This window comes from Sceloporus occidentalis, unplaced genomic scaffold (assembly GCF_023333645.1).
Source record: "Sceloporus occidentalis isolate IW3139 unplaced genomic scaffold, rSceOcc1.0.p SCAF_253, whole genome shotgun sequence".
Lineage (NCBI taxonomy): Eukaryota > Metazoa > Chordata > Lepidosauria > Squamata > Phrynosomatidae > Sceloporus > Sceloporus occidentalis.
Window position 1 is genome coordinate 878,400 of NW_028317233.1, and position 25,646 is coordinate 904,045.

General features: G+C 43.8%; 1 protein-coding gene across 1 annotated transcript; it reads right to left on the reverse strand.

Moving 5' to 3' along the window:
• Positions 1–647: 647 nt before the first annotated feature.
• On the reverse strand, positions 648–21,945 carry LOC149275985 (E3 ubiquitin ligase Rnf157). Its single transcript, XM_089504069.1, has 19 exons — positions 21,858–21,945; positions 17,913–18,031; positions 14,905–14,993; positions 12,174–12,320; positions 11,624–11,741; positions 10,747–10,813; positions 10,087–10,130; positions 9,444–9,491; positions 9,292–9,363; positions 8,696–8,855; positions 8,299–8,411; positions 6,675–6,907; positions 6,405–6,510; positions 5,769–5,880; positions 4,476–4,669; positions 4,331–4,396; positions 3,735–3,780; positions 3,272–3,370; positions 648–769 (listed from the first exon to the last, which is right to left on the reverse strand). Exons 1-19 carry the CDS (start codon positions 21,943–21,945, stop codon positions 648–650), a joined length of 2,043 nt encoding a protein of 680 aa, XP_089360195.1.
• Positions 21,946–25,646: the final 3,701 nt, after the last annotated feature.

Sequence of the window (25,646 nt, forward strand, 5' to 3'; positions counted from 1 at the left end):
CCAGCTATATTTCACTATGGAGTGTCACCACCCTTTCACTATTACAGCAGAGGACGTTTCCCACCGGACGAGTGGTCTACAGGTTCTAGCCCTGGCACCACTCACTCATTCCGTACATAATGCACAGGATATAATATATATATATATATATATATATATATATATATATATATATAGATAGATAGATAGATAGATAAATGCAATGGTTCAGAGTTACTTCCCCAGGGTACAAAAACCACACGTATTTCAACAGTCCCAGCCGTTTCTCTATTGCTTAACAGATACAGTAGGGAAATTACCAACATCTCTGTATTTTAAACAGTATAAGACTGGATCCAGGCAGTGCCACTAAACTCTTGATGGGAGTTTTATACACAGAATATGTACACCATGGACCAAATACAAACAAAATATACAGCAGTGGTACCAGCCACCCCTTCCTTCCTTCCTGTGGATGTTGTGAGATGGGTTCACCATAACCCTTCCTAGTGCCGGGAGTGTGAGAGCGTGGCAATGAGCTGGGGCAACTGGCACCAGGAGGGATCAGTGGGGTGTCCTGAGTGACTGTGGTGGGAGCCTCTCTCGGTGGCCTGCGGGGGAAGGTGTCCACAAAGTAAGCAGTACGTCTGTGGCGGTGAGAGAGGCAATCACGCATCCTGAGTGCCCGGCCGGCTCTGCTTGTCACCCACCTCCTGCAGGGAAACACGGGTGTCCAGGGCATGGTATGGGGGCCTCTCTGTGTGTCCAGGGGCATCAGGTAAATTTACATCTGAAAGTAATTGACAGAGTTGGATAAGGAGAATAAGGAAAAGGAGATCACCAAATGGCCTGATGACTTAGAAGAGTGGGAAGGCCGGCTGAATACATGAGAGCATTAACACTACAAGATAGATGAGTAAACTTTATAACAACGAGGAGCAACTGATTAGGTTAGACACAAAAAATTACAATGGATGACAAGGTAAGAGAAATGGGAAAGAAGGATATGGACATGAAATAAATATTATATAGGTCGTTATTAGATACTCAGATCAAATACATCATGTTTATCTGTAAGGACCAGACTGTTAGCATTAATCTGTCCTTGGTGAGAGCGCCGCAGGGACACCCTGGACAGATGTCTTTAACATACCGGCGCAGACCATATTCAAAACCTTGGGACATAAAAGTTCCTGTTCCACTTAGGTTATGCAAGATGACTATATTTTCTGTCATTTTGTTCTTTTATCAGAAAGTTTAATCACGTAAATGCGGTAAAGAAACATCTAATACACTTTTTCCGTTTCTATGGTAATAATATATATCCTTTTTTGTCGTATGACAATCAGGTGTTCTCACCAAAAAATGAGCGAGGCAACATTTTGGTTATTTCTGGGTTATTTTTGTGCATTTAACAGCACTGGGAATGACCTTTCTAATGCTTCAGTTTGTTACAAAAGCTTAAAGCCGGCAGAGCAGGTGAAATGAGACCTTTTGGAACAATAGACTGATGATGGGTAAGGTCAGGGTGTGCGTACCTAATCTCCAGATGGTAGAGGACGTGGATCCAGAACCACTGCAGAGGGGCGGCAGAGAAAGAAAAGGTGCAAGTGAATACATGATAGATGGAGGGTGGAAGGCAGTTTAATGTGAGGGGCAGATAAAGTGATGGCCTTACACTTTTGGAGCATACGGTCATGTGCATTAGCTGGTGGCCACACGATCAGCCACAGAAGCGTCAATACAGTTATAAGGGCAGCATTATTGGCATCACCCCACTGAGTATTTGCACGGTTTGCCTGATGGACAGTCTGAGCCGGAATACAGGGGGTAACAAAGTGCTTGTTACTTTTTACACACAAGGGGCAGCAGAGTACTGTCATCCGATGCAGGCACCAACAACCTCTTTTTTCCTCCAAATCGCAGTTGCAGATAGGCACCAAAGGGTATTTCAGATGAATACGTGGCTGGAATTTGCGGCAACCGCAAATGCAGCAAAATCTTGATATGGAGTTTATCTTGTTATTAGATTTCCTATACCTAGTGGGAAGGATATATTGTGTGACCTGCATACGTTCTGCGTGTAATTCACCGTTCCTCTCAATCCTATCAAACCGTCTTTGATGCTGTTATATTGTCTTTCGCATATAGTCCATATTTAAGAGTAAAGGAAGCTGAACAATTAGTGCCACATACGGTGCCATGAAATGGAATAACAACAGGGAGGAACAATCATGCGAAGTCCTAATGATAGAGTTAACCTTGTCTGGTCCAGTATTCCAAATGTGGAACTCTGGTCTTAAGGCTAGAGAAGCTATGAAGCCCGCAGTAAACTCAGAACCCCCGTTAGGTTCAAAGGTGCACTTGGCATGTACATCATTTACAGTCAGTTTGTCTTGAGTTGGTAATGCATAGGGCAAAACTTCCATGCACCTTTTTATTTCTTCCCCCACTTCTCAGAAATGCCACCTAATGTTTGTCATATGATCCCTGGCACTTATTGTTTGTGATGGTGGTGGGATGGCCACCACTCACCCTTGAAGACTTCAGTGGTTCCCCTCCTCAGAGTAGGACCTAGAAGATCCTGCCCTAGGCTTTGGCAAGTGAGGGAAGAAATGGGCTGCATAGCCCCAGAAGCCAAGGACTGGGGATCCGGTGTCCGTTGTGGCCCTGATACCTCAGGCTTCTCTGAAACAAAAATATCAACATGGCGCATGTATTCTCATGCAGCAGAAGCCTAACGGGGTTAAGAGTATTCCTCCCCGGGTTGCTGGGGAACATGCTGTTCCTATGGGGCTGCAGCAGGTAGGTTAGCAGGGTCAGGCAGAGCACAAAGCAGTGAGCAAGAACTGACACATAGCGAACATGAACTTTTACAGCAGAAAGAAACGGCTACAGCCCTCGACAGCATAAAAGAAAACATAATAAAATAAAACCACAGATAGAGAAGAGAGTGGGCAGATGAATCGGGTAAATCAAGGAAGTGAGGAACAAAATGAACTAATTTATAAAGTAGTGCTTTATTCTGTAGTACCGTTCAATTAAATCAAAACATGCATGGTACAGAAAAAGGGAACAGACTGGACAAGAGGAAATAGTGAGTCTAGAAGTGGAAAACGTAAGAATGAAAGAGACAGAGCATGGCAGCCATGAATTGAGTGAAAGAGTGAATGACTAGGTTTGATTCTGCCCACCCGGGGCACAGGGTGACATGCTCAGTGTCTGGATCCCCTATGAAGTTAGGGGTATTTAAGGGAAGCAGGGAGTTCATGTTCGGGAGGCAGCCACTCACCGGCCAGGCAGCCCTCAGAGCCCCTCACATTGTCCAGAGCGTCCCTCAGCGTGACCTGAGCGGCATTGTTATTGTCACACTCTCTGCCAGTTCTCTGCCCTGCAACGGATTTAAGGAGGTTAAGGGTGGGCAGAGGAGGCACCCAACATACTGCCCCGAAAAGGAAGTACTTAGTGTGCACAATAAGAAGGTTATTGTTAGTGCAAAGCTCACAGCCGACTCAATGCCACTGCCATGCTGGGCACATGGGTGGCTGCATGCAGTCACTCACTCGGGTGTATACACCGTGGAGTGGCATGAAGGGGAATATATGTTTTAATGGAGGCTTCTTTAGCTGCAGGGATATAACCACTCTGCTGCTGGAAGAACCTGCCAAGCATTATGAAAGACCCCTGGAGAGCCTTGCATGTAGGGTGCATAAGCCCTAATTAGTATTTAAAAGGTGAAATAATAAGCGTGTTACCATCGTCCTCCTCTGGGGATGCAAATTCCTCCTCTGTGACGTTCCCCTAGAATACAAACCAGCGTTACAAGGCAGCAAGGCTCTCCTGTGTGCTACTTACAAAGAGCTATTTCATATATATAACACTTTCAAAAAGATGGTCAGCACTCCAGGTCTTTAAATTGACAATTTCATTTTATTCAAAGTCAAGTCGACGTTTCAGTCATTACTGACTTTCATCAGGACATGGTGCTGACCATCTTTTTGAAAGTGTTTTGTATGGAAACTGCTGGTTACTAGCACCGGGCTTGGAATATTTGGAATGGTGTGCAATGGACTCTGTGAGTAAATGGATATATATATATATATATATATATATATATATACATACATAAATATAAAATACAAGATATCATCTGAAATTAAGCTTAATTAAATATGTGAAACTAATTGAGTTTCCTTTCTGATTCTGCTCCACCCTTCTGGTGTTCTCTATCTTAACCACATCTCGTACGCCTGGCTCTTCATTCTGTATCCTCTTCTTATTCTCTACTCCGTCTCACAGACCATCAATCCCATCAATCTGTGTTTCCCTGAAACATTGCTGGCAAAAGTACCTCAACATCAATCTCTTCTCCAGACATGGTTACAAAGTGTCCCTCTGGCGTCTCGACCAGTGAAAGCTGTGAATAGTATGAAAGACTATGTTAGAGTGTCTGACTCCATTTCAGGACTTGGTGGCAATGTTGGAGAGAGGCTCACCTCACCCTCCTCTGAGGGGGATCCACTGGGGGCAGCTGGAGGCGAAGGTGTGATGCCCCCTTCCTCTTCATCCATTCCACCTGCTGTGTAGGAGCCAGACATGGAGGACACTGTGTCCGTGCTGAGCTGGGACTGATGGCTTTGGGAAGAGGCCATGGACATTACTGACTGCGCCAGGCTACTGCTCAGGGGGTCTGCATTAGGAGAACAAAGTAGATAGGGATGAAAAAAAGGCGAGCTAGACAATGGATACAAATATTGGTCATCTAGAGGGTAAGATAAAAATGTAGATGTAAATATAAACAAACATGACGGCAGCAGAGAGCTAGAAGATGGAAACAGAAAGACAAAAAGAACATAAATAATGGCGTAAGAATGGGACACGATTGTGGGAGAAGAAGAACTAAATGGTCATGGAACAACAAACAAAGCAAATCCTGTGATTCTGATCAGGAATTTTGATATCAGCAAACATGCAAAAAGGTCTTTTCCAACTCGACGTTCATGAGACTTTTCATCAGAGACAAAAGAGTCCACATACTGCATATACAAGTAAACCAAGTGCAAACTTCTAAAACTAGAACAATGAGGAAAAATATGTTGGTTCTATGGAGATAATGAGAACTCTGCCTCCAAATCAATCCATTGTGAGCCCTGATCAATATGATCTATTATATTTATACTGTAAAGGTACCCTTAACGTGTGACTTTCAGCTGTGGCGGTGTAGCCTTCAAGGGAAGTCCCTGAAATCCCGGTACCCGAGCTCCCTCTCTGTATGCTGGAAACTAAGTCACAGTTCATCTTACTATGGGGAGTTCTAAGACTCTGCTTTTTTGTTACGGAAAGTCCCTTTAATGTCACTATGGGGGTTTTTATGTGAGATTTGTCCCTCACGATTGGGGCTGCAGCGTGGCTGTCATTGTGTGAACTTCTGAATGGAAGGTTCATTACCTCACTCCTCATTCTCTACACATGAGTGTTTTTTCTTCTATGATTGGCTCTCGGAGTGTGCGTCATGTCCTGTATTGTGGGTTTGCGATGAGAGAATACTCTTTGTGACATATGACTAGAATACATCTAACCACAAACCAACATCAAAATATCACAGAAAGACACCTGGGAAGCCTCCCTGGCTCAGACACGTGTGTACCAGGAACCCGCGGCGCATGATTCTGTGCATGATTATGTTACCTATTATGGTAATACTAACACAGGGCATTTTTGTGATTATGTCACACAGAGTTTGGTGTCACATCCGTATTTGGTGTAATGAAGTGGTTAAAGTAACTGACCTTCGGGGGAAGTGATCGTGGAAGATAAGGGGGTCCCGGTACAGGAAGACTGATCGATGGCTCCAGAGGAAGACAGGGTCAGATTCTCGCTTTCTGGGGTTGCTCCGCACTCCTGAAGGAAGGCATATTAATGAGAAATAGCCAACTAAACCCATGCTCACATTATACCTTGGTGTCTCCATGCTTGGCAAGTTTCTCCCCTCCATCCATCCCTAATACCCCCCACGGGTTGTGCATTTGCCCATTCGTCCTCTCAATCATATCACTTAATTACCCATCACACTAACATACACACTAATCCGCCCCAATCTGTCTTCCATCTGCAGGATTCTGCATTCTAATTAGCTTCATTCTGTTATCTTAATGGCCCAACTCTGGCATTTTTTGCCTGCAAGAATGGCAATGGTTACCTATAGATTATGTGGGCTGTTGTTGTAGGAGAAACTCAATGGCATTGGCCCTAAAACGTACAAACTCTCACTTTTGGTCATGAAGTAAAAAAAAAATTGTCTCCTTGTTCACTTCATTTGCCTTGACCCGCTTTCCAGCCCGCAGAGCGACCGTCTTCTTTCATCCATCCCTCCCTACCACTCTTATCTTGCATTTTATCATTTGCTTGCCTGCTTGCTTTCTCACCTCTGCCAGCTGGGGTGTTTTTTTCCTAGAAGTCAGGATCTCTGCTTCACTAAATGATTTCTCCATCTCATCCTCCTGCAGCACTGAGGAATTCTGGGAAATTGACCTGAAAAACCACACCACTCAAGTAATGAATACCTAATTACCAAGTAACTCTCGGAATGGCTTCGCAGGCAGTGGCACCTTTCACATGGTCATCTAGTCAGATACAGGGTTGTGATCATGTGGGAACAAATACAGATACATTACACATCAAAAAACCTCGCTCACCTGGAGATGCTCTTCTTCAGTTTTAATGCCTGGCTCCCACACAGATGTTGCAAGGGCGAGTGCATTCGAAGATGGGGTAACTGGATGTCACTGCCATAAGTTGGAAGACCACCAGGACGCCGGTTTTCCCCAAGAGCCCGTAATGGTGGAGCAGATGGGGATGGCGTGAGGGGTCCGTTCAGGGCCTCTAGGAGCGAGACCACCTCATACCCAGGAGGCACATGTTCAGATGACTGAGAAGGACAAATAGGGTAGACACCCGCGGTGAGACAGTTGGAACAGTTGGAGATAATGAAGAAAACAAATACCGTATTGGCTCGGATATAGGCCGCCCCCGTATATAGGCCGCACCCTAAAAGTTTGGTGTTTTTTTCTTTAAAAAAGCACCAAAAAAACATGCTGCCACTCTGTCTCCCCCCCCCGAGATATGCTGCCACTGTCCCCCCCCGAGATATGCTGCCACTGTCCTCCCCCCCCCGAGATATGCTGCCACTGTCGTCCTCCCCCCCCCCCCCGAGGTATGCTGCCACTGTCGTCCTCCTCCCCCCCCCGACTTACCAGAGGAGACTCCCGGGTGTCTTGCGGGGCCGGCGGGGGACATCTACGCAATACGCGTATACAACTTCCGGTGCCGGCACTCAGCGGATGTGCCGGCACCGGAAGTTGTATACGCGTATTGCGTAGATGTCCCCCGCCGGCCCCGTAAGACACCCGGGAGTCTGCTCTGGTAAGTCTTGGGGGCAGAGGTAAAACGAATCGTGCGGACGGTCACCGGCTGCGGCGATGCGGGTAAACAACCTCCGCAGCCGGTGACTGTCCGCACGATGCGCTTAGACAACCTCCCGTGCCGGCACACCCCCCCCCCCCCGTGGAAAGTGCTGGCAGGGGAGGCTGTCTGAGCGTATCGGAGAGTAGGATGCAGGTCCCCTGCACCGCTGCGGGGGATCTGTATCCTAACCCTGCTGCCTGCCCGGCGGGCGCTAGACCCCGAATATAGGCCGCACCCCCACTTTAAAGACTTAAAGTGGGGGGAAAAAGTGCGGCCTATATTTGAGCCAATACGGTAGTTACTTTTGCGTAATAATGCTTAAAAGAGAAAGGAAAAAGAAGAATGCAACAATTTAGCAACATACTTCCTTAACCATACAAATATCTAACCAAACAAAAAGAATACGAAAGGAAACCAGTTGAGCAAGTATATGCGAGAAGTACAAATAATATATTTTTACATGGTGCAATGGGAAAAGTTAAGATTAAAAAAACTTATACTTTATTATGTATTTTTTTATGAAAAAGAGGGCTATGTATATATTAAAAAGTAGGATAAGAATGCGTAGGGTCAGTTCTCTTGATTATATGTATTGTACTAAATGCTGCTATATAATGGCGCTATATAAATAAAAGATAATAATAATAATATATAAATACATAACATTGGATGAGTTTTTAATTTTACCCTTGACTAGCAATATATACATTCACACAAATGGCGTACATATACACATATATAAGCGTCTCGTACAGATATTCATTGGCTGGGTTAGCAGGGTAGTGTGGTAGTAGGTATCTTAGTGGGAGAGCTGGGCTTCATGTTTAAAGTGAGTGAGAGAAGACTGCCACTCACCGTGTGCTCCTCTGAGTCAGAGGTCGGAGCAGCGAGGATCGGGCTGAATCCGGCCGGGGAGTGAGGACCAGGGACCTTCCTCATAGCTCGGATTTGAAGGAGAGCTCGAAATGCTGGCGAGTGAGAGGAATGAAAAAACAAGTGTTATCAGAGTCCGTTTGGGTTGGCCACTAATTGTGAGTTTGGGATCTGAGTGTAGAAGATGAGAATCACAAAATACAGAGAAAGACGAAAGGATTTCTGTATCTGTGAAAGAAGAAGAGAAACTACAACGTGTAAAAACCAACAAGGGATAAATGGATGTTTGACTTAGACGGGGTAGTAGGAGAGTGAATGACAAACACTGACTGAAAAGCACAAGTTTAACGCTGGGAGTCTGAGTGTCCGCGGTACTCACGGAGCCGGCAGATGGGGCAGTTACTGGCCTGGTAACGCAAGGTGTCCGCACACGTGTTACACAGACAGAGGTGTCTGCACGGCAGAATGAGCGTGTCCCGGACATCGGACAGACACACCACACACTCTGCGCTGTTATCACTAACTTCGTCTTCCATCACCTGGGAAAGGAAATTATTTCAAAACAGTGTCCTCATCCCACGGCACAAAACGTATACACGTGTGAACACGGCACACAAATACTACAATAAGAACATAGAGCAGTATCCCCCACAGATTACCGAATGTAATTGTTAAAAAGAGGCATATGAAAAATCCAGATAAAACAACAAACTACTTCTACAGCAGGTGTGAATATGCACGTTAATGGGTGTTCTTGAGCCCAGCTACATATTATGGGCACATATACATATACATATATAAGGCATGTATTTTGTCTAAGACAGACAGCATGCTGCAGGCATCATCTCAGCTGCTGGATCACCATGGAGGAGCAAGGGCAAATTTTATAACATTGTCACCACTGGTGACCGTATTGTGCATAAGCACGGAAAAGCCTGTTTGTGAATCCACATATAAATGAATATATTTTTTTACCTTGGGGTCACATGAATTGTACTTATTTTCAATCCCATAGATCTCCTGTAGAAGGTAACTGACTCCATCCACCTGTAGAAGGTGAAAGATAACATAACTCCATAGCAGCCCCACTTAGATAATTAGACCCCCTTCAGTTCTCCCCTTCTCACCACTTGCTTCTGCTTCAAGGGCTTCACACAAAAACCTCCATCCGCATGCTGCAAAGAGAGAAGGTAGTGAGATAAACTACGGGAAAGGGACGTGCATCCGCTCTACAGCCACGGTCCACTCACACCATTGGGAGCTCAGCTGGGTTGCACTCGTTTTACAGGGAACTGAACCAGCCTCCATTCAATAAACAGGGAACTGAACCAGCCTCCATTCAATAAACAGGAAGATAAACCAGCATCCATTCAATAAACAGGGAACTGAACCAGTCTCCATTCAATAAACAGGAAGATAAACCAGCCTCCATTCAATAAACAGGAAGATAAACCAGCCTCCATTCAATAAACAGGAAGATAAACCAGCCTCCATTCAATAAACAGGAAGATAAACCAGCCTCCATTCAATAAACAGAGCTAAACCAACCTTCATTTAATAAACAGGGAGCTCAACCAAGCTGTACTCCATAAATGCTCCAGCCTCCACTTAAGAAAGAGACAGAACTTCAAGGCTAAAGTCACTGCTGAACCCCCCACTCAAAGACAAAATGCATAAGGAGGCTCCAATCACAGCAGACAACCCCAGTAACCCTTTACAGGATAACGCAGTTTAGTGATTAACCAAATCCAGTGTTTTCTGGTTACTCACCTTTTCAAATGTTGCCATAAGAACATGGGAGTGCCCTAGATGCTCTGGGGAAAAAAAGGATATAATTAAAATGTGAGCAGTAAATATAACTGTATTTCTTCGTGTCACCAGCAGAGAAAGTATCCACATACAGCCTACACAAGAGCACGTCCTTCTTCAAACAGGTACCAAACACGCTGACCAAGGAGGAGACCTTTTACCCAACCCGGTTCCTCATTTTTGGTCAGACGTGGCCTCCTCCATCCTGCTGGGACCTCAAGAGACCAATTTCAAACAAACACTATTTCTGAAAGTAGTTTGTCATTACTGCAGGTCATTTGCTGCGTAGGGACAGTTTTTTGGGTTTTTTCGTACGAACTATGAGGATGATGGGGCCTACAAATGGTTATTCATAACTGACTGGACAGGTTCACTGGTTGCCATGGTGATAACACCACTTATAACTTAAAACCTTATACTGAATTCCCTCTTCATTCATAAAACCTCAATAGGTGGAGGCCAACATGTCGCATGCTCCGGTAACTGTGTAAAGTATTATTAGAACACAATGCATTGTCAGGTTTCAGTCTGAAAGACAGACACCAGAATAAAAATATGAGCTGGGGTGGGGAAAAAATGAGTAGATATGAAGAGACATTGAAAGACAGGTAAACATCTCACCTTCTCCTTCCTCCACCACAGCGTGAATCACCATAGGATAAACCTCTCTATCCAGGTCAAAAGGAAGCTGGAAACCACAAGGAATGGTAATTGACATACATACCAGAAATGTGACTTTATATAGACAATCTGAAACACTGAATCTCTTGGCCCATCTAGTCTACATATTGTTCCTAAAGTAGAGACTCAAACCTTAGACAGTCCTTGGTCTTGTCTTATATTCAGAATAGTTTTATGTCTATCCCACACGTTTCAATTACCGTACTGTTTTAGCCTCTACCACTTCCGCTGTGAGGTCGGTCCACTTATCTACCAACTTCTCTGTAAAGTAAAAACTCCTTACGTCACATCTAAGCCTCGGACACTCTAGTTTTAGATTATGATCTCTTGTTCTGACGTTTCTCCTCACTGAGCAGTTATTCACTAATACACTATGTTTTGCATGGTACCATTGCTGATCTTTCTCGCCTGGGGGGGTTGTAGCAGATTCAGCACCAGCTGTGTGTTCTAAATAATATTGAAAGAGTTTCCTAAAGTGATCGCATGATCACATACCTTACATGACACCAAGAAGACTCAATCAATGGCATATTTTATACAAAGAAAAAATAATAATGTTCAACCTAGACTAGAATATCTCAGACTGTGCTAGATATAGCCCACCTTAACCAAGGAGGAGGGGTACTTATTTACCTAATTACCTACAGTAGTATAGTACTTTCGGAATGACTGCTGAAGAATTTATTTGGATTAATGGATTAATAGTCTAACCCCCATATATATGTAACATGGTCGTGTGATACGAGTTGCATGTGAGGTTAAATAGCTGGGTTTCAGATCAGCCGGTGGAGCGCTGGAAAACAGAGAGCAGACGTACCTCCTCTTCCCTCCACTCGGAGGGGTCCACGGTGTGTGAAGGGAGACAGAACTGCTGGCTGGCCCCTCTCTTATAATGCACGGTGTCTGACCGCAGGTTGCTGGACTTGGGGACATAACTGCGGGGCACACGAGCATACAATCCGTTGTCTGTACCTGTGCAAGGGCTAACACACCTAACAGATTGACGATTCACCAACATACTGGGCCTGACCTACTTCCCAATACAAGACTTGACATGCAAAGCTGTTACAGGTCCTTCAAAACATTGCCCGGCCATTAATGAGATATTACATGACAGAGGCCAGCTCCCCGCTGGAGAGATCCAGCCGCCTGCCAATTAATAAGGACACGTTATACAACTACAAGGAGTTACCAAGCACTGCAAAGAACCTCATACCCATTACAGCAACGGACCCATCTACTCATCACAGAATCAGCCCGAACCAGCCACAGCCTGAGCTACCGTTTCAAGACACCCTTCCCCGGGGCTACAGCAGACAGTAGCAACCATCTTTAAAAACACCCTGGCTTTAATTATGCCCATTCACCTGGCAATGCCTCCCTGGAACTCCTCAGACGCCTGGTAATAAATGGTGATTGCAACCCGTGCATCTGTATCAAAGGTGAACTCCACATTGTAACGCACCTTGGGCCGGGTCCCCTCTGCCCCGCCGGTCTTAACTTCTTCAGTGAACCTGCCGAGAAAGAGGATCAGTATCCGAGATCTGCAGGGCTGCAACCAAGTAGTAGTGATTGTGACAGGGCCAGGCTAGCTGGCTCTTATGTCATATGAAGTTTAGCCGGGTCACGGAGCGCTTTTGTGTCCGGTTCTGTATACTGTGACCCGGTAATATATTATATTGTGTTTATTGTGTAACCGGCCCAGAGACTGATGTGGATTCAGCCCCAGCCTTCAAAGAGACGATCCTATAATCTGGCTGGGGCTCTTAATCAGCCAGCACAGCCCTGTCTGCCCAGACGGCACCCGCACTACAGGGGGGATAACACAGGTGGGGGAACCCATTGTATTCTGTAATCCCCTCACCTGATACATCCCCTGTATACTGACGGGATTTGTGATGGGATGTGGCTGATGGGATTGGGGGTTGGGTTCGGTACACATTGCATTGAGATTGTATATAAATTCTGTGTGTTTGTAAATAAAAGAGTTCTTCTTGGTTTACTACGAATGGTGGTCTGGATGATCCGTGGATAGCTGAGTGCTATCTGTATGAGGGACTGACTGGTGATTCCTCAGCCCTCAAACAGGGGTACCCAGCCTTGGGTACGGTGACCCTGTAACAGTGATAGTATCATAAACTTAGTGATATAGGAACTACATTTATCATATTATTGGAATAATGACATTCTAAAGAAGCAGTCGTGTCCCATTCTTTGAAAAATAGGACATAGCTTATTTTACTGATCCTTAAAAAAAAATGATGTTACTATCCATTTAAATATCTATAACCCAATGTGATATGATAGCAGCCTATATGTAGGAGTAGGCAAGACTTGGGTCCATGACTGTAACTTAAGCTCCCATGGATCCCAGCCATTCACAATGGCTCTCTGTTTGACAGTACCTGCCATCTTCTGGGTAACCCAACCAAAAACCGGTAGAACCACATGGTGACTCTGCCTTCACCTATATCAATGGCAGGCATATATAGTAAAGCGGAGGATGCTACACAGGCTGTACTTAATATAAAGTTGCTATACCTTGAATGGTTACATCAGGTAGGTATTTTTTAGACTATTCTACTCCAGCAGAAACAAAATAATTGACCACACGGCATCGTGGCATAAAGTAGGAAGCGCAATCGATTGTAGGTCTCTCTCCTAGAAGGAGACTGGGCTCTTCCTCCAGCCGAAAACAATGTACTGGCCTCTTAGGAAGGGAAAGGATCAAGCAGTGCCCCATCTCGATGTACAGTGCTGTGTAAAAGTATTTACAGCTTCCCAATTTCTTCTTCAAGTAAACAGTAAATAATTGCCCACTTAGTTACTAAATCAAACATTTAACCAAATGTAATTGATAACTGGCAATTTCACTAGACACACCCAGCCTTGATATCTGGCAGCCCTGATGAATTTAAACATCAATTAAATAGAACCAGTCTTGCAAAATGAAGTAGGATAAAACGTCTCAAAGAGCAGCACATGATGTCACAATCTAAAGAAATTCACGAACAGATGAGAAACAAAGTCATTGACATCTATCAGTCTGGAAAGGGTTACAAAGACATTTCTCAGGCTCTGGGACTCCAACGAACCAGGGTGAGAGCCAATATCTACAAATGGAGACAACTTGGAACAGCGTGAACCTTCCCAGGAGTTACTGGTCTACCAAAATTACTCCAAGAGTGGACTCATCCAGGTCACAAAAGAACCCAGACTAGCATGTAAAGAACTGCAGGCCTCACTTGCCTCAGGTAAGTTCAGTGTTCGAGATTCCACAATAAGAAAGAGATTGAGCAAAAATGGCATCCATAGGAGAGGTGAAAACCACTGCTGACCAAAAAGAACCAAAAGGCTCCTCTCACGTTTGCCAAAACAATCTTGATGCCTCCAAGACTTTGATGAGTCAAAAGTGGAACTTTTTGGAAGACATCGGTCCTGTTACATCTGGTGAAAAGCTAACAGAATAAGATCACCATACCAACAGTCAAATGCATTGGTGGCAGCGTCATGGTGGGGCTGCTTTGTTTCTTTAGGACCTGGGCAGCTTGCCATAATTAATGGAACCCTGAATTCTGCTCTCTACCAAAAAATCCTGAAGGAGAACGTCCGGCCATCAGTTTATTACCTAAAGCTCCAGCAAAGTTGGGTTATGCAGCAGGACATTGATCCGAAGCACACAAGCAAATCCACCTCTGAGCGGCTCCAAAGAAACAAAATAAAGGTTTAGGAGTGTCCGAGTGACTTGAATTTGATTGAGTTGCTGGGGCATGACGTTAAAAAAGAGCTAAAAAACCCTCCACTGTGGATGAATTAAAACCATTCTGCCAAGAAGAGTGGCCAGAATTCCTCCACAATGATGTAAAAGATGAATTGGTGGCTGTTGTTAGGTTTAGGAGGGCAATTAGTTTTTCACATGGGTGATATAGGTTTTAATTAACCCTTCACCTTCACTAAACAAGAGCTGCACTTTGTCTTTACTCACATTGTTTTTGCCTTATAATAAAATTATTTTGATGATCTGAAACATTTAATAAATCAAGGAAATCTGGACACTTTTCCACAGCGCTGTATGCAGAAGGTAATGCGGCAGCTCACCTGACCAGGCGCAGGGTGTCTTTGCGGATGTTAATCAGACTGCGCAGGGTCTTCACTGGCTCCTGAGGGGAGGGGGCCGCATACGGGAACTGTGACGGGAGAAAGCAGGACATGTGACAAAACCCACCACCAAACTTGCAAGCAGACTTAATATATAGAACGGACATTGTCAGATGTATAGGGAGTGGTATTAACAATAAGCAATGAACTCAACTGATGGACTTCACTCTCACACCAACCCCCCACACACACACACGTTTACAGACGTTTCGTCAAACCCCAAACCAACCCAAAGTTTAGTGAAGAACCGTAAGGATGACATATTTCTTAAAAAATTGGTGTGTCAGTGCGGGTTCTTCAGACTAAACATTTACAAGTCAGCGGCTGGTGCGCTATAACTCGCTATAACGGAATGAAAGCTTAAGACATAAGGAAAGGCACTTTTCTATAAAGTCCCCATTTTCTTGTGTGTTAATGCGATGCTTGTTGTATGCTAAAAAAAAAAAATCAGTAATATGTTTTTGCAAAAAATTAACTTGTGCAATTCACAAAAACCGGCAAGAAAACTATTTTAAAAAAAATGGCACTTCTTATTATCAGTTTCCGAACATTATACATGTGTATGTCACGGCTGCATAATATGAGATATCCGCAGATAACAATCAGAGGTTCGTACCCCCGATGTCTGGCTAAAGCTATTAATATCATCCGTCTGTCATGAAGGCGCCCGCTACCCCGCCAGCTATCACTTATACCCCATCTCTTATATTTCTCCACGTTACCCCTACGCTAACAGACCTGGGGTATTTATAACTCTGAAAGGCAGTTAATATGCAGTTTATCTGCAAACCGTGTACTAAAAGGTTTATTTAGGTGCAAAGTGTCATCTTCCTCCAGTGTGTACCCACCGCTTACATGATCTAAATAGCTCTCTTATGTCATCATCTTCTTCCAGTCATATCACACGCTGTTAAACATTACAACGCATGTCAATACACCATTAATATAGACAAAGGTCCATAAAGCACGGTAATGATAACAGTGACATGTAACACAGGGACCGAGCCACAGTATACACGATAACGTATAGAAGTGAAACTGGAGCCACCAAGGTGAGACCCACCAGAAGCTGAGTGATACGGTATACAGGGATATCTCACGGAAGCCCAGCAACACTAAACAAGCACCAGAAATCACAAGAAAATCAAGAGAGGAATGGAAATAAAAGGTGAAAAATTAAGAAAAAAAAAAAGAGTTGTGAGGAACCAAGAAGTGCATGCAAAGGATCCTAAGGGTCAGGTAGATGCGCGAGGAGGAGCCCACACCGTAGAGAAGAGCTTTAGCCGACTTCCACTGTGTCAATAGACTTGTAGGGGGAACTATTTGCTCTAAATAGCTTTTGGAAAGCTCAGCTAAAACCGAGGCCTCTGACCCTCATCAACATTATTGTCCCCAACATCACATTAGACATGGAGTTCTTAAAACTCATTCTGCTTTTTATAAAAGTTATAGTTCTTGCATAATACGATTATGTGTTCTAGATATTATCTCAATCTACTAGACAAACAACCTGAGTCCTTATCGTACTACCTTGAGGTATAAAATAGAATGACACAGTCTTAATCACCCTTACACTGACCAATGAAAGTCTTTAAAGGGTTTTTATTGCAGTCTGGGGACACGCTGTACGTTAGATACACGCTGGACTTCATCAGCCGTGCCGTAAAGAATCATTTAAACATTTTATTTGCTGTTGTATGTGTATATTTTTTTTAAAAACTGTATTTCTTTTTTAGGGTCAGTTTAGCCAAAATAGCTACGCACACAAGACCTGCGGACAGATGACCGTCCCTGCTCTACAAACCTGCGCAGGGGAAGCTGGAACCTAGAACACGGAGGACAAGATTTACTCCAAAATTCAAACTTTAGGGATTCCTTCAACATAAAGGATTTTTAAATATTGAACGCCTGATATCTAAAATATTTTGCTTCTGGAAAAGAGTTTATTTGTATTATTTTATGAGGCCTTGAAGCTGCTACCCAATAGCATGCGCTCTCTGAACTCATGGATCACAGCCTGGTACGGACACTCGGGGCTAAGCTAACAATTGATTCTGGCGCAATGTTTGGACAATGGTCAATGATCCAATCAGATCTGCCCCTAAGCATATCGATAAATTGATCAATGTGAAGTTTAATAAAAAAGAATATATACCATAAAGTGATATAACTATCGGAAACGTGTCACGCTTCTACTGCTCTCTGCCCTTTATCATTTAAGGCCACCTTAACCTTGGACCAACAAGGGCCCTAAGCAGCTGCCTAATATGCTTATATAGTAGAACCACCTCTCTGTCCAATTAACAGGCACATTCCATTGGTTGCCATGGTGATAACACCCTGCCAAGGCCACTTTCTATAGATTTAACAATAAATAGTATTTAGAAACCCTTCGGAGATCCTGTCTCTTTTTCTTGTCTGCATCTGTATTTTCCTGTTATTTATTAAGGCATGTTAAGACTGTTAAAGAAACTGATGAGCGAGAGATCGTGTGGCCACGGTGTGGCTCTGCGTGGGGTTAGACTGCAGCAGCGAGGGTTGGAGCGATAATCTGTGTGCAGATGGTGTCCGGTGCTTAGATGCTGGGCATCTGTGTCTGAGGAGGCATGGCAGTGAGGGTTAACAGCGTGCATGCAGGATTAGCCATGCACGTGTGAGCGAGGCTGGTACAGGAGAGGAGGGGGTGTTATCCCGGTGTGCCCTGGCCATGCAGACTGACACAGGAGGGGGACATCCTTGGGATGAGCAGCACAGCAGGTTCAGAAGTAAATAGACAATGAATGTAATGCAGACAGAACGATGAAAGGCTCTGTATAAATGTATCTGATTATTCACACGTATCTGAACACAGGGATTAACTGGATCGCACCGCGACGCCGATATTCTCCCCCCTACTGATACGATAAAGATCAAGCTTCGCAGCATTCGAGTCGCGCCGTGAGACGCACCGTGACGGGACGGCTCCCCAGGAAGTTCAGGTCGCTGTTCTCTCCAAACAGGTACCCTTCAGGGTGACTGGATTCAAACTTCTCCCCACCCATGATGAAATGGCTGGCGAAGTAACTGCCTACGGCGGCAAAGAAACACAAAGTAAGCGGTGAGAAGAAAACAAGCTGATGCAAACATAGTGGGCTAATCACAGAATGATTCTCTATAACACATCAGTCTCTAACACATTTTACCACCTCGTACCTGTCAAAAATCATGCATCCTACATTTTAAAATAGTGGTCAAAATTCTAGGTCCACCCTTCAGGTGGCCCACAGTGCTGCTGCTTTCTCCATCTCTCCCTCAACTTGTGGTCTGTGCGTCACTGAATAAAGTCGTACAATATGACATCATATCCCAGCTAGGCCTGTTAGTTCCAGCGACGGGTAATATTACATCATACGAAGACGTTTCAGATTGTATGCTTCCGACTTTGTGGAACCAGTTTGAGGAAGGCCCTTTTCTATTCCAGCGTGACTGCGCCCGGGGCACCATATGGACCATAAACACATGGTTGGATGAGTTTGGGTTGGATGAGTTTGAGGTGGAAGAACTTGACCGGCCGCACAGAGCCCTGACCTCGACCCCATCGAACACCTTTGGGATGAACTGAGCCGGACCTTCTCATCCAACATCAGCGCCTGACCTCACAAATACTCTACTGGGGATGAACAGGCAAAAATTCCCACAGAAACTCTCCAAAATCTCATGGAAAGACTTCCCAGAAGAGTGGAAGCCGTTATAGGGGCAAAGGGAGTTAACTTCATAGCAATGGCCGTGTTTTTGGAATTAATTAACGAATGTATAACTCTTTGTTTCTCTGTGCTGAAAGAAATTGTTAAAATGTGCAAAAAAACAGCCCACAGAAAGCTTGGTAAACGTAATTAAAATAACACTCCCTGAAAACACGTGACATCGGGGGGAGACATGCAGTACAGAAACTAAAAGTAGAGGACGACGAAGAAGATCATGACCGGCTTCATCTGCCAGAATAAATAATAATATAAATAAAAAATGATAATTTAACAATGAATAGCTTTTCTGACTTAAACACTGACTACGAGTTATGTGCTAAAATAGGCTGAGCCCAGATGCATTGACACGTGAGGAGGAATAATAATAATAGATAAAAAAAGAGTGTGCCCGTGGCTTACAGAGACTCTGCATTACTGCAGGGTTGGCTGAGCAAATAGTTCTATCTGACAAGCATTGCCTTATTGCACATACCGGTCACATGTAATATGTAGCAATATGTAAGATGTGCCTTAGTTACCCCGGCAGAACGATGCGTGACCTTCTAGGTGGAAGATGACTCTGCTGAGCTGCCGCTGTACATTATGATGCAATGCGGCCCCAGCCAGACAAGTGCTATTACTTGCAGAGTCAGTCTTAGATCTGGGAAGGGTTAATGCTCAGCGCATGCCACTAACGCTCTTAACACAAGGACTTCCGCCGTGCAGCGCATGCATTATTCATGCTGGCTGCTTTCTGGAAACACTGCATTATTAAATAGAAGAGGTAGGTAGTCTGGGCAGTAATGGGGAAGAACAGGTGCGTGGGGGGGGGGACGCTAACCTGAGAATGACAAGATGACAGGTAAAGAAGTACAAGCTCTGAGCACGACCTTCATCTGCATCCCGGAGGTTATAATATTAAACAGAAACTAAGACTGTCTCAGCCGGCCCCGATTATCTGCAGTCAGGGGGCTCACCGTAAATTATATACAAACTCAATACTGTCCGTCCATCTGTGTCTCCATAATCTGCAGTCAGGGGGCTCACTGTACGTTAGAAACAATCCCAGCCCTGTCTGCGCCTGTCCTGATAATCTGCACTCTGTATAAACCACACACAGTGTATTTCTGCCGGTGTCAATCCTTATGACAGAGTCCAAGGTTATCGTACAGCGCGTTACGTCACCGGTCTTCTATATCTATATTAAGGAGGGCTAATGGTCCAAGAATGATAATAATCCTTAGTCGTTTGGCTCCGCTATGCGATCTGATTGCTTGCAGTGCACGCTGATGAAGTGACAGCAGTGCTGCAGCGCTCTCTGCCCCTATGCGAGGCTCCGCAGCGCTGATGCAGCGACTCCATGCAGTGACGCAGCGTGCAGACACAAGGTGCCGGCTACTGCGACCGGACGCCTCTGGCCCGGCTCTCCCCACTTGTAACCTCACAATCACAACACGCACCCCGCTATCTCACAATACAGGATAACACAGATATTTGAAAACTACCCCAAAATTCATACAATTGCATCTATTTAAATGTGCAAAATTATTTAACCCCCTGAGATTGTAACATGATATATTATACATTTTCAATCAGTTACTTAATGGTTTTTAAAAATATATATTTTATGTATATATATTGTTTATACATTACACTAATATGTACAAAAAAAATGGACAAAGGGTTTACAGCCAGATGTAACAATCTAAGAACAGAGGCTAAATATATATATATATATATATATATATATATATATATATATATATAGTGTAATTATACAACATACTGTACTAAATATATATATATATATATATATATATATATATATATATATATATATATATATATATATATATAGTGTGTAATTATACCACATAATGTACTATATATAGTGTAATTATACAACATACTGTACTAAATATATATATATATATATATATATATATATATATATATATATAGTGTAATTATACAACATACTGTACTATATATATATATATATATATATATATATATATATATAGTGTAATTATACCACATACTGTACTATATATATATATATATATATATATATATATATATAGTGTAATTATACAACATACTGTACTAGTTTAGAATTGTGCCCCGGGTATAGAGAGGAGACGTAACAATATGTCTTGGCGCGTTTAACGGGTGTGCAGAGCGCTCTGCAGAAAGCAGATTAGGCCCTACACATGCAGTGGATGAATACTAGAGGTAAGAACCCATCACTAACACTCCAAATCTCTGAGCCAAGCATCATGGGAATTGTAGTCCACAGCAGCCAGAGTACTTCTGGGTAAGAACCCCAGTATTTCTGCACACTTTTGGCAGAAGCGCCATGCAGACTGCATGTAGGCATATAACCCATATAATGCCATGTAGCAACATCACATGCGTGTAGCACGGCGCATGGCAGAACAGTGCACTGTATCATACCCACTTACCTGTCCAAGAAAATGGTTCAAAGCTCAATGTATGCATGCGCTTTCCCAAAGAGGCCCTGCGGATGTATTTTTCATAAGGTCATTTGTAACTGGTTCACTACTGGGGAGAACTCTTAAGTGATGGGCTCCGCTTGCCAAGGCGCAGAAATGCATCACATTTAAGGAGCACGCAGGGATGACGAATACCGTGTGCACAGAACGTACCGCATTACACTCATTTTTAAATGCCATTGTACAGCGCCGCGGAGTATGATAGCACTATATAAATCAATAAACAATTGTAGCTTAACACGCACCTGTCCTGCATCTCAGAAGAGCATCTTAAATCTGACGTACGTTATTAGCCAAATAAACGTATGGGCTGGCTGCGCATGATAGGATGTGGGATTCTCCAGCTCAGGAAGATATTTTGAAGTAGTATATGCCCCATAATGCAACATACAAGGGCTATTAACGCACAGGGTGTGTTACTGGTACACAGCGGTTTCACATGCATGTACATATTAGCAGAAGAAAACTTTATCATACGAAATATAAATATTATACATCGAAGATAATATAGATTTGACATATATGTTGGTGTTTATATGAGATCCCTTTTATTCCTCTACATAATATGTATGTACTACATACAGATAAATACAATAAATACAACTCCGTGTACTCCTAATCCCAGCTTCATGATTCGGCATCCCCAGGCACTTACCAGACTTCGGTGGGTATCTGTAGATAGAACTAGGTGGCATGTCTACTTCTTCGACACCCGCATGCTGGCGGCTTGTAAGCGCCCCCATCCTTACTCGGCTCCGCTCGGAAATGCCACCCTTAGTACAGTCCTGGCAGCCCAGCTCCTGGCATCACTTCTCTTCCCTGCCAACCACTGATAAAGAGAGAATCGCTGTAATCGCCAAGCCGCTGCTCCCTGCTCAAAATAAGCTAAAAACCTGAGCTCAGGCGAGTCTATGACCGAAAGCCAAAAGTTATACTGGTTACTGAAACCTGTCCTGTCAGTGGGATCTGTGAATGAAACCTGTCCTGTCAGTGGGATCTGTGAAGCAAACATGTCCTCTCAGTGGGATCTGTCACTAAAACTTGTCCTTTTTATAGGCCATATCACTAAAACCAGTTCTTCATACTGGGATCTCACACAGAAATGTCTTCTATAAGGGAATCTCTCACTGAGACATGCCTTTATACACTGCTCCCTTCTCTCTATACTTGGATCTACCATTCCACCTGACACCTATCACTGAGATTAAACTCTTTATACTAGGAGCTGTCACCGAGATCTCTATTCCCTGTGATCTGTCACTGAATCCTGTCCTTTTATTGGAACCTGACATTAACACTGCCCTTTATGCAATGGTTACTTAGACCTATATCCTCCATAAGGAGATCTATCACTGAGATCTGTCACTGAGACCTATCCTATACAGCCAGGGATCTGTCACTGAGATCTATCCTATACAGGGATCTGTCACTGAGATCTATCCTATACAGGGATCTGTCACTGAGATCTATCCTATACAGGGATCTGTCACTGAGATCTATCCTATACAGGGATATGTCACTGATATCTATACTATACAGGGATCTATCACTGAGATCTATACTATACAGGGATCTATCACTGAGATCTATACTATACAGGGATCTATCACTGAGATCTATACTATACAGGGATCTATCACTGAGATCTATACTATACAGGGATCTATCACTGAGATCTATCCCACACACGGATCTATCACTGAGACCTATCCTACACACGGGATCTGTCACTGAGACCTATCCTACACACGGGATCTGTCACTGAGACCTACTCTTTCTAGGATGCGTCTTTGGCCCCTGTCTCTCTACACTGGTGGACATATAAAGCCAATGGCTGGATCTACGAGATTCTGCACTTGGCTCTCACCCCAGCAGCCACCAACGACCATAAGATGTTAACTTATACCGAGTACTGTACTGCGGAATACGATGGCGCCTCATCAATACTCAATAGCGATTAACCGAATAACTGCCCGGCCCCTGTCAGCCGTATGTCAGACACCGAGACACTGCACCATCTGCTGCCCATCTCTAGCTTTCTACCAGCCACCCCCAGTCCGTACCCGGTCCTTACCCCTCCAGCCGGCTCCTGCAGCAGCTGCAGGATATTAGGTGACGTCATAGATGCGTGAAAGCCCCAGCCCACGGACCTTGGCCAATAGTGCGTGGGGGCGGGGCTACAGTCCCTATGACAACCACCTGCCCTCACCCGGGAACCACGTGTTTATTGCCTAGGACAGAGGGATATACCAGCGAGTCACGGGGGGTGGGGGCGAAACCATCTAAGAGCCTGTCTTTATATGAGAGAGGAAGAAAATCGCAATGACTGCTTTAGAGGAGGAAGTAATAAAGAGAGAAAACACTAAGGGAGTAATATCTAAAGAGCGCAGGAACCTTGGGAGGCCACTCTCAAAACAAGGATACGCAGCACATCACTTACAAGTAAATACTGTCAATGAAGGAAGATAGAGACTTCCCTGAGTTAGCACAGAGGGTAATAAAGGGTTAAAGAGTGCACAGAAGAAGATGGATCAACTAAGGACTAAAAGAAGGTCAATACCAGATCATCCAGGGTTAAACCACGACTTTGGATAGAAAGCTAGAAAGAGGATCCGTGTGCGCCATCTGGTGGTAGATGACCTAGACTGCAGGCTGGGTTTTCAGCGCACCTCAGCGTAGGAAATAAAGCCTATGGTTGCATGTGATGGATGTACCTGGGAACTATCAGGGGTTTCAACCAAAATCAGAGGCTACTGGGTTGTTGAGAAAACTCCCTGATATCTACTTTGATTTAGTGATTCCGGAGCACCCCAATTGGTACTTTACTTATTGCTAAATCACAATTAAAATTCCTTCTTGAACATAGGGGAAATGCAGAATGTCTTTACCTCCTGACAGTTAAAGGGTCAACTCATTGAAAGGGTTCTAGGTACGATAGCTGAACTTGCTTTGATACTATAGTATTCTTGTTTTTGATTGATGGAACGCAGCATTATCAAGGAGTACATTATCACTATTCACGTTCTTCGACGCAAGGCCCTCTTGACTTGTACCAGCATGTTTTAACATTTTATTTGAATGTTACACTGTGACCAAAAACAATTGGGATGAATTAAGGGTCCATTAGTTTTTGGACAACAAATGTAGTTTCCTGTCCTTTCAGTGCGGATAAAATTCAGAGGCCTTCTCATCCAACATCAGTACCTGACCTCACAAATACTCTACTGGATGAATGGGCAAAAATTCCAGCAGAAACTCTCCAAAATCTTCCGTAAAGCCTTCCCAGAAGAGTGGAAGCCATTATAGCTGCAAAGGGGTAACCAGCTACATATTAATGTCTATGTATTTAGAATGTGATGTCATAAAAGTCCCTGTTGGTGTAAAAGTCAGGTGTCCCAATACTTTTTTCCACATAGTGTATCTGGGACAATGCCTGAAAATCAGCCCTGTCCCACGAAAACCAGACTGTTGAGAAATATTTATACATGAACACAGTATCGACATGTGAACAGTCATTTGGCTTTTACGTCTGTTGATTATGTGCATAGTAAGTTTGTCCTGAAAATTTGGATACATGCTATAGAAGGGAAAATTCTACTTCTTTATTCACCTCTTTAATTGCATTTATTTTTAGTAATTTACTTCTATCACAAATACTTGATTTGCTTTTAATTGGATTAAGATATTATCTTACTTTTCAGTGCTGCAAAAATAGCAGCTTAGTAAGCGGTTAACACCAGTTAACCGATAATGTTGACGGCACCTTATTCTGTTGACCTCTGTGTGACGGAAATTGACCAACGAGCTGGAAACAGTGCCGGGTCTGATATGTGTACTCATTAGATTACATCAATGAAACCTTTAAAAGGGTAAACTTAATGATTATCTGGAGCCTGTTATACATATAAAGGCACAGAACATGGGAATTATTAACTCAGGCTGACTCCCTCAACCACACGAAAGTTGAACTACCCAATCTAGCATGGGCAACGTTCCAGTGCAGATCCATGAACCATCTTTTACTAGCTACTTATTGTATCAGAGACTCATTCATCTACCACCATTCCTCTATAGTAAACCCCAGAATCAGGTGAGGTTTTTAACCAGCTTCTTGGGCTTAAGTTGATCTTCTAACCGTATCATCCCCAATGCAGGGTGCTGCAAGGATTATATGTTGTATATATGCTTAGTAGACCTGGTGACACTACCTGCCAGGAGGTGGGCCACTGAATATATGGTTTCTCCATCTTTGGTAATTCTACTTACATTACGTGAATTAAAACATTTAATTTCCTAGTGTCAGTATGGAAGAAAATCACCCATCTCGTTTATGGGAAGTGGCGTCCCGTTCTGGGGAAACACTCAGAAAAAAAAAAAGTTGTGCCCACATCTGCATACTTTTCAAGGGCCCAGATTTTTAGGGGACAGTCACGATTTCTGGCCA

Coding starts and splice junctions, on each gene's coding strand:
- LOC149275985 (XM_089504069.1), bottom strand. CDS start 21,945: ATGGGGGCGCTTACAAGCCGCCAGCATGCGGGTGTCGAAGAAGTAGAC. Junction 8,412..8,695: donor CTGCCCCATCTGCCGGCTCC/GTGAGTACCGCG, acceptor CTCACTCGCCAG/CATTTCGAGCTCTCCTTCAA. Junction 6,908..8,298: donor CTGACTCAGAGGAGCACACG/GTGAGTGGCAGT, acceptor TGTCCTTCTCAG/TCATCTGAACATGTGCCTCC.